The 12,412-nt window shown below is 43.7% G+C and overlaps 1 protein-coding gene across 1 annotated transcript; it reads left to right on the top strand.

Annotated features, from left to right (window-relative positions):
* Positions 1-8,737: 8,737 nt before the first annotated feature.
* LOC117191188 (protein twist-like) lies at positions 8,738-10,843 on the top strand. The gene is made up of 2 exons (XM_033396129.1): positions 8,738-10,212; positions 10,310-10,843. Exons 1-2 carry the CDS (start codon positions 8,948-8,950, stop codon positions 10,569-10,571), a joined length of 1,527 nt encoding a protein of 508 aa, XP_033252020.1. The 5' UTR covers positions 8,738-8,947; the 3' UTR covers positions 10,572-10,843.
* The last annotated feature ends 1,569 nt before the right edge of the window (positions 10,844-12,412 follow it).

Here is a 12,412-nt window from a genome sequence, read left to right as displayed (position 1 = left end):
GGACGTTACACACATCCACTTTTACCACAAATCTAATATACCCCAATACTCATTTTGAGTATCGGGTATAAAAAGAAGATAGCCAACCAAACAGAAAGAAATAAATAAAACGAGGGGGAACGTTGTGAGTTGCTGCGGACACCGCAACTCTACGGTTATACCCGATACTAAGTCAGTATGGCTCTCCTCCGGCAGACGCCGCTAATATTAAACGACACGACAAAGAGTGCGTGCGAGAGAGACAGAAAATAAGTCTGAGCGTGACGTCGGGCGCTGCGTAGCCACTGCAAATTGATTTCTTGCTTTTGGCTACAAAAATGATCCGATCTGATCCAGATTCAGCAATCTGATAGATATAGTCATTATCTATGATTCTGCGTTTTTAGTTTTCTCGAATGTGCAATATTGTGGATACAACAGATTTTCGTCCTTTGTGGGGGCGGAAGGCGGTGGGGCGAAATTCTGAGATATACGTTCAATAGTGAGATCTAACAGAAGTAGCAGTGGCATATCACAGAAGTCTGGATCCAAAACATCGTTGCTTTAGCTTCTAGCTCTTGCTTAAGCCGGTTGTGTTTTTTTCTTGCTCCCGCATTCTCCGCCCTTTGCCTAAATATCATACAACATTGTTGTGTCTTTGTTTTGATTTATTATCGCATCTCTTTAATTTGATTCTACTTTGTGTTAACCACCAGTGTTTTGTTTGTAAACAAGTGTTTAATATAAATTCAATATTGCAACGTAACACATCGGACTCGTACAGGCAATTTGTTATTGTTTTTTGCCCAGTCTGCTTTTCGTTATCGCTTCTTCGGTGTGCACTGTTCTCGCGCATCAGCGTTTGCATCGCCCACACTCTCTCGTGAGCATAAGCGGGCTGCTCGCATTGTTGCTCTCACTCTCTCTGGATTGCCTATACTCTCCCTCTCTGTGGACTTTTCTTTTGTGTCTCTGCTTTGGTGAGTTTACTGCTCGTTTTCTGCACTTCGTTGGATCATCTGCTTTGAATTATTGCCGATGCAGCTGATTGTCTGGCTCGCTCTGCTGTCTGCTCTCCTACTTTACCTGCGATCTCACTCCGTTCTCTTATTATTCGTGCACAGTGATTCTACTGCTGTCAATAATGGCAATCGTTTGTAGTGCAAAGAAATGTGAATTTGGTGGTGTTATCATTGGTGATTCATTTCTTAGCTGCTGGCTGTGCGACAATTTTGCCCACATAAAATGTGCTGGTGGTGGAAATTTTGGCCGGCTGAATGATCTGATCTCGAAACGCATGGGCCTGTCTTGGTCATGTCTGGCTTGTCGGGAGATTGAGGCCGAAATGCGGACATTTATGAGACAGACTCGAACTGGGTGTCTGGATGTCAAGAAACAATTTGTTGCTCTCAACGAGAAATTTCTTGCCCTTGAATCACAGTTTCTTGGGCTCAAACTCTTGAGCGAATCGCCTAGACGGAAAATTCCGCATAATGATACCAATCTCTTGCAACCTAACCCGATTGGTACGCCTGCCTACCACCTTCATCAATCGGAAGCATTTCCGTGTAGTCATGCCACGCCGTTGTCTGTAAATCCGCCAACGGTGGCTCCGGAGTTCTTTACACCAAGCAATGTGCTTCCTTCGAACACCGAACTCCCCAACAGCATCAATCCCATCCCTGCAGATTCTGCTCTGCCCTTGTACCGAGATCTCTTTTAGGAGTGGCTCCACCATCTCGATCTCGCTCGGGACTTCAACTTAAAGCAGTGGTCCCTCGGAAAGCAATATTTGTTTCTCGTCTTATTCCTGAGGCTACAACGGAGGATGTTAAACAACATCTTGCCGCTAAACTTAACACTTCGCCTGTTTATATAGTTGTGACTAAATTTACATTTAAACATAAGCGCAACATATCATCCTTTAAAATTCTTCTCCCTGATTCTTTACTATCCTGTTCTCTAGAACCGTCAATATGGCCTGAGCATACAATTGTGCATTAGTTCCTTCTCAAAGATTCGAACTCGAATCCAAGAATTACCGAACATGCTCCAAAAAACTGATGTACTATTTTTCCATGCACTATCAGAACGTTCGCAGTTTGCTGGGAAAATTGCGTCAAATTCATACTAATAGCGCGTCCTTTGATTTCGATGCCCTCGCGTTTACCGAAACCTGGCTTAACTCCTCTGTCAATGATCACGAAATTTTCATTGATAGTTACACTATTTATAGAATGGACCGCCCATCTTTTGCAGGTGGGGTTCTGATTGCAGTTAAATCTGTTTTCTCATCTGAGTTATTCCCATTCAATAACATTCATGGAATTGAATTTGTTGCAGTCAAAGTTCGTGTTGGCTCCGCATTTTTCTATTTAACCTGCTCTTACATTCCTCCCAGGTCTGATGCTGAGCTTTACTTACACCACCTTTCAGCAATTAATAATGTTGTTTCTACATTAGGGTGCAATGATCGAATTATTGTCATGGGGGACTTTAACCTCCCATTTCTTTCTTGGTTGCCTTTTAATGACGCTAATCTGTTGTTTCCCAATTGCCATAATGACTTTATCAATGGGCTAACGGATATTTCCCTTGTCCAAATTAATGCCGTTAAAAACATTAAGGACAGACTTCTTGACCTCGTTTTTGTTAGCGATGGTTCTCTTGCTACTGTATCTAGAGCAAGCCCAATATCTCTCCCTGAAGATCCTTACCATCCAACTTTGTTGATATCACTGGAGTGTACACAATCTGGAGGTGCTGACAGTTCCATGGCTCCTTGTCACATAAAGTGTTTTCGCAAAACAAACTTTATTGATTTAGATCTACATCTCTCGCGTGTTGATTGGTCGTTTCTTTATTCATTACCGAACATAGATGCAACTGTTAACTCGTTTTATAGTTCTATTTACTCCGCCCTTAATACTTTTGTTCCAGATATCACTGTACCTGTATCGTCCAAGCCTCCCTGGTTCTCCAAGTATTTGTCATACTTAAAAAATAATAAATCCCGGCTCTATAAAAAGTACCAGAAGTCGGGCTCCACGTTGGCCTTAGCTCTATACTCCTCCGCTCGCTCTCTGTTCCTTGCCGTCAATAGTCAGTGTTATAATCATTACCTTTCACAATGTAGTAGTAACTTTCGTAGTGATCCTAAAAAATTCTATTCGTTCGTTAATTCTAAGCGCAAGTCAAACGTTTTTCCTCCGTCCCTTCATTACCAGAACAAAACAGAAGCTTCTGCTGTTGGTATTGCAAATTTATTCGCTAACTTTTTCCAAACAACGTACTCGTCTCATATTTACAACGCATCCACTCCGTATCCGTACCAGCTACCTCAAGCTAACAGCATTTTTCTGCCCTTTTTCGAGGAAAGCGTTGTTCTGGAAGGTTTGTCATCTATGGACATATCGTTTTCTGCGGGTTCAGATAAGGTACCAAGTTGCATCTTAAAACACTGTGCCCAGTCCCTTTGCAAACCCTTGACCTTTCTCTTCAACCTCTCCTTGGAACAGTCTTGTCTCCCAGTAATTTGGAATGAGTCCTACATTATTCCGCTTCACAAAAAAGGTTCAAGATCAAACATTGAAAACTATCGTGGTATCGCAAAGCTTTCCGCCATCCCGAAGCTTCTTGAGTTCCTGGTCACCCGGCAACTGCAACATCTTTGTTGCAGCTTGATATCTCCGTCGCAACACGGTTTTTTTAGACATCGTTCAACATCGACTAACCTTCTTGAGTTTTCTAACCTAATCCACCGGGGTTTTCAAATTGGTTTGCAGACGGATGTAGTTTTTACGGACTTCAGCAAGGCATTCGATTCTGTGAACCATGCTCTGCTTATTCAAAAGCTCTCTTTATTAGGGTTCCCAACGAATCTTCTAGATTGGATTTTGTCCTATCTCTCTAACCGTACTCAACGTGTTTTGTTTTCTAACGTGTTGTCAAATACTGTTAATGTTACTTCAGGTGTGCCACAGGGAAGTCATCTGGGCCCGCTTCTGTTTATTTTATTTGTGAACGACCTTCCTCAAGTTATAACATACTCTACTACACTAATGTATGCTGATGATGTCAAAATCTGTCTTCCTTACTCTGATTGGTATTTGCACACACGCCTTCAACTTGATCTAAGTGAACTACTATTGTGGTGTTCAACTAATCTTCTTTTTCTGAACCTTTCCAAATGCAAACTTATGACATTTTACCGTCGCGCTCCTCATTTTGTCTCATATGTTCTAGGAAATCATGTCCTTGAGCGAATTTCGAGTTCAAATGACCTCGGAGTCCTTTTTGATCATAAGATGTGTTTCAACACCCATATAGCTGCAACTGTAAATAAAGCTAAGGGTGTTTTAGCGTTCATCAAGCGTTGGTCCAATGAGTTTGACGACCCGTACGTTACGAAACAACTGTACATCTCGTTAGTACGTCCTATATTGGAGTATTGTTCTTGTGTGTGGAGCCCGCAGTATAAAGAGCAGCAGGCTGTTATTGAATCCGTGCAAAAGCAATTTTTAATTTTTGCCCTTCGGAACTTTAACTGGGACTCGGGTAGAATCTTGCCACCCTACCGGTCTAGGCTAAATCTTTTTGACCTGCCGTCGTTGCACCATCGCAGAATATGCAATGGCGTAATGTTCGTGCACAAGCTCCTTCTTGGGACTGTTGACTCCCAAACTCTCTTGGGTCAGATTGACTTGGCCGTTCCATCCAGACCTACCCGTACTTTTAGGCCTATCCGTCTACCCATATGTAGGTCTAATTATGCTGATTATGTACCTTTTAGGGTTTTATGCCATAATTATAACTACCTCTGTCAAACCCTATCCCCTGAACTGTCTCTTAAACTAATTGCATGCAATATTTATAATCATTTAAATTTAGCTAACTTTTAACTTATCTTTTTCCGCCTTTAGTAACTAAGTACCATTATTAACAGATAATTTGTTAATTTAATAAATAAATAATAGCTCTTATAGTCTTTGAGCACTAGGCGCTGAAGGGGACGGACAGACGGACAGACGGACAGACGGACGGACGGACGGACGGACAGACAGACAGACGGACAGACAGACAGGGCAAATTTGGTTACTCTAGCCTTAATAGTCTCTGAGATTTGTGGATGCCCCAGATTTTCGTCCTTTGCGGGGGCGGAAGGGGGTGTGGCGAAATTTGGACACAAAACGGTCAAGGTCCGATATCACAGGAGTGTGGAAACCAAATTTGGTTGCTCTGGATCTTATAGGTTCAGAGATCCTTGAACTCATATTTTGCAATTGGCAAAACCGACCATGAAACCTGTGTGTTAGAGAGAGACAGAGCGAGAAAGAATGAAATTGTTTTCTTGATTCTGGCTATTATAATTATACGATCTGGTTGAGATTTTACACTCTAAAACATATAGTCATCCTCGACGATTCTGCGTTTTTGGTTGTATCGTATCTTTAAAATTGTGGATGCCACAGATTTTCGTCCTTTCTGGGGGCGGAAGTGGGCGGGGCGAAGTTTTGAAATATTTTTGTAGCAGTGACATATCACAGAAGTCTGGATCCAAAACATCGTTGCTCTAGCTCTTATAGTCTTTGAGCACTAGGCGCTGAAGGGGACGGACAGACGGACAGACGGACGGACGGACGGACGGACAGACGGACAGGGCTCAATCGACTCGGCTATTGATGCTGATCAAGCATATATATACTTTATGGGGTCGGAAACGATTCCTTCTGGACGTTACACACATCCACTTTTACCACAAATCTAATATACCCCAATACTCATTTTGAGTATCGGGTATAAAAACGTGGTACGCAAAATACCTTTTCAAGCTTCTCTCATTTCATTTCGGATTTTGTTTGATTTCTTTGCCATTTCGGTTTGTAAACGGAATTGAAATCAATATACTACGTGACTCCAGCGTGTCCAATGCGTCACTTCTTGGAGATAAATTAATTTCCCTGGTCGCACAAGCTGTATTTCTGTAGAATACTTTGTGGCGCGGATCGGGTGCCTCCATCTGTGGCAGTTGGAACGATTTATTAGTGCCAAGCATCCGAAAAGTCGGCACTGGATTTCGAATTAGGGGCACGACCGCAGATATGGAGTAAAGATCATGCAGAAACCATCGATTTATTATCTTAGAAGCGTTCCACATATCCCCCAATCAATTTGATCTGCAAGTCCCAGACTATGTATGATATTGTATGAAATATTTCATAGCCTCCCCACCTAGTAACTCCTACTTCAGAGATCGGATACAACACATGTCTAATGTTCGTAAATTATCTTCCAATTTGAATTCAAAATCTTCATAACCCCCAAATATATAATAATAAACGAGGGGGAACGTTGTGAGTTGCAGCGGACACCGCAACTCTACAGTTATACCCGATACTAAGTCAGTAGGAGAGAGAGCCACTCCGGCAGACGCCGCTAATTTGAACGACACGACAAAGAGTGCGTGCGAGAGAGACAGAAAATCAGTCTGATCGTGACGTCGGGGCTGCGTAGCCAGTGCAAATTGATTTGTTCCTTTTGGCTATAAAAATGATCTGATCTGATCCAGATTCAGCAATCTGATAAATATGATCATTATCTATGATTCTGCGTTTTTAGTTTTCTCGTATCCTCAATATTGTGGATGCAACAGATTTTCGTCCTTTGTGGGGGCGGAAGGGGGTGGGGCGAAATTTTGAGATATACGTTTTAAAGTGAGATCTAACAGGAGTGCGGATACCAAATTTGGTTACTCTAGCCCTAATAGTCTCTGAGATTTGTGAATATCCCCAAATTTTCATGCTTTGCGGGGGCGGAAGGGGGTGTGGCGAAATTTTGAAACAAACTCGTCTCGGTCCGATATATTAGGAGTGTGGATACCAAATTTGGTTGCTCTAGCTTTTATAGTCTCTGAGATCTAGGCGCTAATGTTTTACTCTAAGCAAAGCCGGCTATGCTACGTGTGTGTTAGAGAGAGACAGGGCGAGAAAAAATGAAATTGTTTTGTTGATGCTGGCTATAATAATAATACGATTCTGCATTCTGCAGTCTAAAAGATATGGTCATTCTCTACGATTCTGCGTTTTTGGTTTTCTCGTATCTTTAAAATTGTGGATGCCACAGATTTTCGTCCTTTGTGGGGGCGGAAGTGGGCGGGGCGAAGTTTTGAAATATTTTTGTAGCAGTGACATATCACAGAAGTCTGGATCCAAAACATCGTTGCTCTAGCTGTTATAGTCTTTGAGCACTAGGCGCTAATAGGGACGGACAGACGGACAGACAGACATGGCTCAATCGACTCGGCTATTGATGCTGATCAAGAATATATATACTTTATGGGGGCGGAAACGATTCCTTCTGGACGTTACACACATCCACTTTTACCACAAATCTAATATACCCCAATACTCATTTTGAGTATCGGGTATAAAAAGATAGAACTCTCAAAAAGCCTGAGACAAATTGTAAAAAGTATAATTTATCAAGATATCAATATCAAGATTTGATTTTTCAAATCGATCCCAAGAGATTACAATCTTAATGTGTACATATCTTTACAGCAATGTGGTTGTAGTTGGAACGAGAGTATCATCTACCCAGAAGAACATCTGAGGCTGAAGCTTCATCTTTGTTTACATACAATGTTCTTTCCTCACATTTTTGATGTATCATATAAACAATAACTATATACTGTATTAATAATATAATAAACTGATCCAGGTACCTTATCGTTCATTCGCCCTGCTGGCGGTTTTTCTACAAGGATGCTGCTTTTCGTCCTGGGGTTTGGTTACCTAAGCCGGGATCGTCTTTTCCAGCGGAAGTTCGTGCGCTCCGTATTAATCGGGTATTTTTGTTGATCGCCACCGCTGCTGCGGCAGGCAGGCAGATAATTATATCCGGAAATTTGACTTTTCGCTCGTACTCGTCTATTTTCGCAGTGCCCTGCGATGTGTATTTCTCGGTACGTGTGTGTGGGAATTCACTAATTAGGCATAATGAACCTTTTCGTGGGGTTCCCATCGATCGCTAGGGTTGAAGGACGAGAACGAGGAAGCTTTACGATGATCTTCAACCTGATGGTTATATAATAGGTGGGTGGGAATTTTGTCAATCAAGGTTCAGTGTTTTGTCTCGATCTTAGCTTGGATCTGCAAAAGTAATCACAGCTTCTGAGGAAGATCCAAATAATGTGCTCTCTCCAATGAAGATTCAGCAAGCACTTAAATCATTCTTTTTGTACGATTATAACTAAAAAACTTGAGAACCTAGGAATGATTCTGCATTTAGAGAGTTTTTTACTTTGACAAATGTTTCCTTTTGCTAGAGTAACACCAACATTTGATTGATGAAAGGTGTCAATTGTCATCATTAAATTACGAGACCAGTGCGATATATGGTCGATAAATGATGTATTCATTCGTACCAATCCAGAATTTTCCCGCGGAATAAAAATCCCCAAGGAAAAAAAAAAGAATAACCCAAACGAAAATCTCTCGGGGCAATGCAGAAATTTCGCAGCCACCGCCGCCGTTGAGAAAATCCAAAGAGCGCAGCGGGCGTCATAGCTGACGTCATACCTGTGTCGGCCATCGCCAGCGAGGGAGAGCCAGAGCGAGAGCCCGTCCCGAGTGTGTGAGCGCTTTGTGTGCGCAAGTGTGCGAGTGGGACAACTACTGTGGCAGCAGCGCGCAGCGAATGGCCGTCGAGCAGCCGCAAAATGTCAATTTGAGCAATGGCCGAAAGGATCGTGCGTCAGATGCATTTTGTCGTTGAGTGTGTGAAGATCTATCAAGAGAAGCGAGCGCATAAAACTCTGAGACATCGACCGAACTCCGATTCAAAGACAAAGTGCAAATCTTCAAGTGCCGATTCAAAGAGAGAAATTGCAAAATCTTTGACGATTGAAAGATAGAAATTGTTGATCAAAAGTATAGGCGGAAGTTTTGCCACAAATAAAGCCCCACAAATGATGAGCACTCGCTCCGTGTCGCCCAAAGTGCTGCTGGACATAAGCTACAAGCCCACGCTGCCGAACATCATGGAGCTGCAGCACAATGTGATTAAACTGATCCAAGTGGAGCAGCAGGCCTATGTGCACTCCAGCCACTACATCCACCAATCCCCCGTGCACCAGCACCAGCAACAGCAGCATCAGCAGCAACAGAATCCCCAGTACGCGCCTTTGCCCTCGGAGTACGCGGCCTATGGCATTACGGAGCTGGAGGACACCGACTACAATATACCAAGCAACGAGATCCTGAGCACCAGCAGCAGCACGCACAGCAACCACAGTACCCAAAGCGCCAGCCTGGAGCTGAACAACAACCACACGGCCAGCAACAGCAACGGCAGCAGCAACAATCAGAACGGATTCGATCAGCAGTCGGTGGCTGGATCGGGTTCCTCCTGGAACGAGCACGGAAAGCGGGCCAGGAGCAGCAGCGACTATGACTGCCAGTCCGGGGGATCTCTGGCAATGCAACCGGACCACAAGAAGCTGCTCCATCAGCAGCAGCACCAACAGCAGCAGCAACATCAGCAGCAGCAGCAACAGATCTATGTGAATTATCTTCCCACCACCGTGGATGAGGTGGCCTCGGCCCAGACCTGTGCGGGGCCCCAGAGCACCTGCACCTCGCCCCACTCCCACTTCGAGTTCCCCGACGAGGAGCTGTCGGAGCATAAGGCTCAGGTCTTCCTGCCTCTCTATACAAATCAGCATCAACCACAGCAGCAGGCGACACATCAACAGCAGCAGCAGCAGCCACAGAACCCACAGCTCCACTTCCAGAACAGCTACCGGCAGAGCTTTGATGGCTACGAGCCGGCCAATTCCCTGAACGGCAGCGCCTACTCAAGCTCGGATCGGGACGACATGGAGTACGTCAGGCACACGGCCCTCAGTTCGGTCAGCGATCTGGCCGCTCTAGGAGGAGTCAACGGCGGCGGCATGTCGCCCGCCTGCCTGGTGGATGACGGCAGCTCGGGCAGCCTTTTGGATGGCGTCGATGGGGCCGGCAAGGCCTTCCGCAAGCCCAGGAGACGCCTCAAGCGGAAGCCGAGCAAAACCGAGGAGACGGACGAGTTCAGCAACCAGCGGGTGATGGCCAATGTAAGGGAGCGCCAGCGCACCCAGAGCCTTAACGATGCCTTTAAGTCGCTGCAGCAGATTATACCAACGCTGCCCAGCGATAAGCTAAGCAAGATACAGACCCTGAAGCTGGCCACAAGGTAAGAATACTTCTCCCAGTCCCAGTCCAGTCTTCGTAGCATCCCTCCTGGTTTTCCCTTGTTCCCAGCTAATCCGAAACTTGATTCTGTCTTGCAGATACATCGATTTCCTCTGTCGCATGCTCAGCTCCAGCGACATCTCATTGCTGAAGGCCTTGGAGGCCCAGGTCTCCCCAATGGGTTCCTCCTGCCCGTACGGGGCGGCCAGCACGCTGCTGAGCGCCGCGGCCAATGGGGCCGATGCCGATCTCAAGTGCCTGCGGAAAGCAAACGGAGCGCCCATCATCCCACCCGAGAAGCTGAGTTATCTTTTTGGGGTGTGGCGCATGGAGGGCGATGTGCAGCACCAGAAGGCATAGCACCAGATCTGCATCTGGATCGAAATCAATATCCTATTTGTGCGCAGTTCCAGGGAGGGCTTCCAGCAACAACAATCGTGTGAATTCCAGAGCCCCAGCCGCTCTCACTCTTCAATTCTCTATCACTTTTTCCATATAATATATTACATGTCTAATAGATCGTAGATGTCTAAGCCTAAACTTATTCTTATTTAATTTTATAGTCTAAACTAAATTAATTGTAAAGAAAGCGATTAAGCGAGAGAAGGAAGATGAAAACCAATGAAAAAAAAGGGGAAAACTCAAATACAGAAACTCCATTTTGTTGATAATTATTTCTCTTTCCGTTCGGTGTGGCCCTTACCCCGCCATTAAATTGGGCGCGAAAATGTCTCTTCGTTGGGGGGGTCACGGTCCCTGTCTCCAGTCCACAGTCCCCAATTGGATTTCTTTATAAGCGAAGACAATCGAAAAAGCGACAGCAAATGTCGACATACTTAGAGCGTATCGTCATTCCAAAGACGGACGGACGGACAGCTGTATGTATCTTGGAGATACATCTGCACCTCCTATAGATATGTTACTTGTGCGTGTGTGTACTCTTCTGGCAGCCTTTATTCATGGGTTGCCAACCCCAGACATGGAGCAGAAACACATTCACATCCGGTTGATTTATGTTCAAAAACATAAAAACTGTTTACAAAGTAGTATACCGAAAAATCCCAAACAGCACTGAACAGCAAAGTATTTATGTCGCCAAAAAGAGTATTTAAAATGCTCATAATTAGCCCAGTCAGATAATTTAGTCGCTGTCCCCAGTCGGGGGAGGCATGGGCTTAGGAATGGGCATACAAGTGTAACTGCCACTGGACGCTGCCTCATCAAAGGCCGAGAAAGAGGCATCTGCATCGGCATTGGCATCTCTACCCATCGCTCTCGTTCATAGTTGTTGACTTAATTTCTTTTTAAATGACAGCTCTCGACACGGAGAACTCTTTGACAAAGTATTATTTGCTCTATATACAAAGTGGGATGCTTATTTTGGATCTTCTTAGAGATGTGCACACGAGTATTTGTATTTATATGCAGCTATGTATTCATGGTTTATGTGGATAAATTGGCATATTGCATGAATGTTGAGCGGTTGTCGTGTTTTTGGGGTGCGATTGGGGTGGAGAGCATTCGAGTGGAAAGTGTTGGATTATCATAGAAAAGAAGTCGTTATAAGAGATTATAATACGCACTCGAGTAGTTCAAAGTTTTGGGGAATTCCACTTAGGAAATAGATCACATTAATATTTGTTTTATCACTTCACACATCATTCAATTATCTCTTGTGATGAAATATACTTTTTATCCTTGTAAATTAATCATTTGGCTTACTTTGTCTTGCAACTACTCATCGCTTTATAATAATAATTGTCTAACAATTTATTCTTAGAAGAAACTAAAGTGGAAAGATCTATTTGTTGACTCTACGAATTTTTTAGATATATATACTATAGATCACCTGCAGATCTTTCCGTTCAGCAATCTGTTTACGAAATAAATACTTGGAATTAGACAGATATGTAGACTGATTCTCTATATTATAGGTATATCTATATGACATCCAACAATAGAATAAACTAATAATGAAAGAGAATCAATGAATTTTCTAACTATTTTTCCACTTATTCTAATCTCAGCATCGCTTCCAAATCAATAACCAACCAAAACTCACCATTTTCTCTATTTTTCCAATATTCCATGAAATTTCCCTAGAATTTCCACATCTAATTAAGCAACCAAGGCGGCAAACTGAGCTGAAATGAGACAGGAGTCATAAGACCCATCGCATAAGAGGGATGGAGTGGAAGAAC

Source organism: Drosophila miranda (assembly GCF_003369915.1).
Source record: "Drosophila miranda strain MSH22 chromosome Y unlocalized genomic scaffold, D.miranda_PacBio2.1 Contig_Y1_pilon, whole genome shotgun sequence".
Lineage (NCBI taxonomy): Eukaryota > Metazoa > Arthropoda > Insecta > Diptera > Drosophilidae > Drosophila > Drosophila miranda.
Note: the sequence above shows the minus strand (reverse complement) of the source record. Positions and strands in the feature narration are given on the sequence as shown.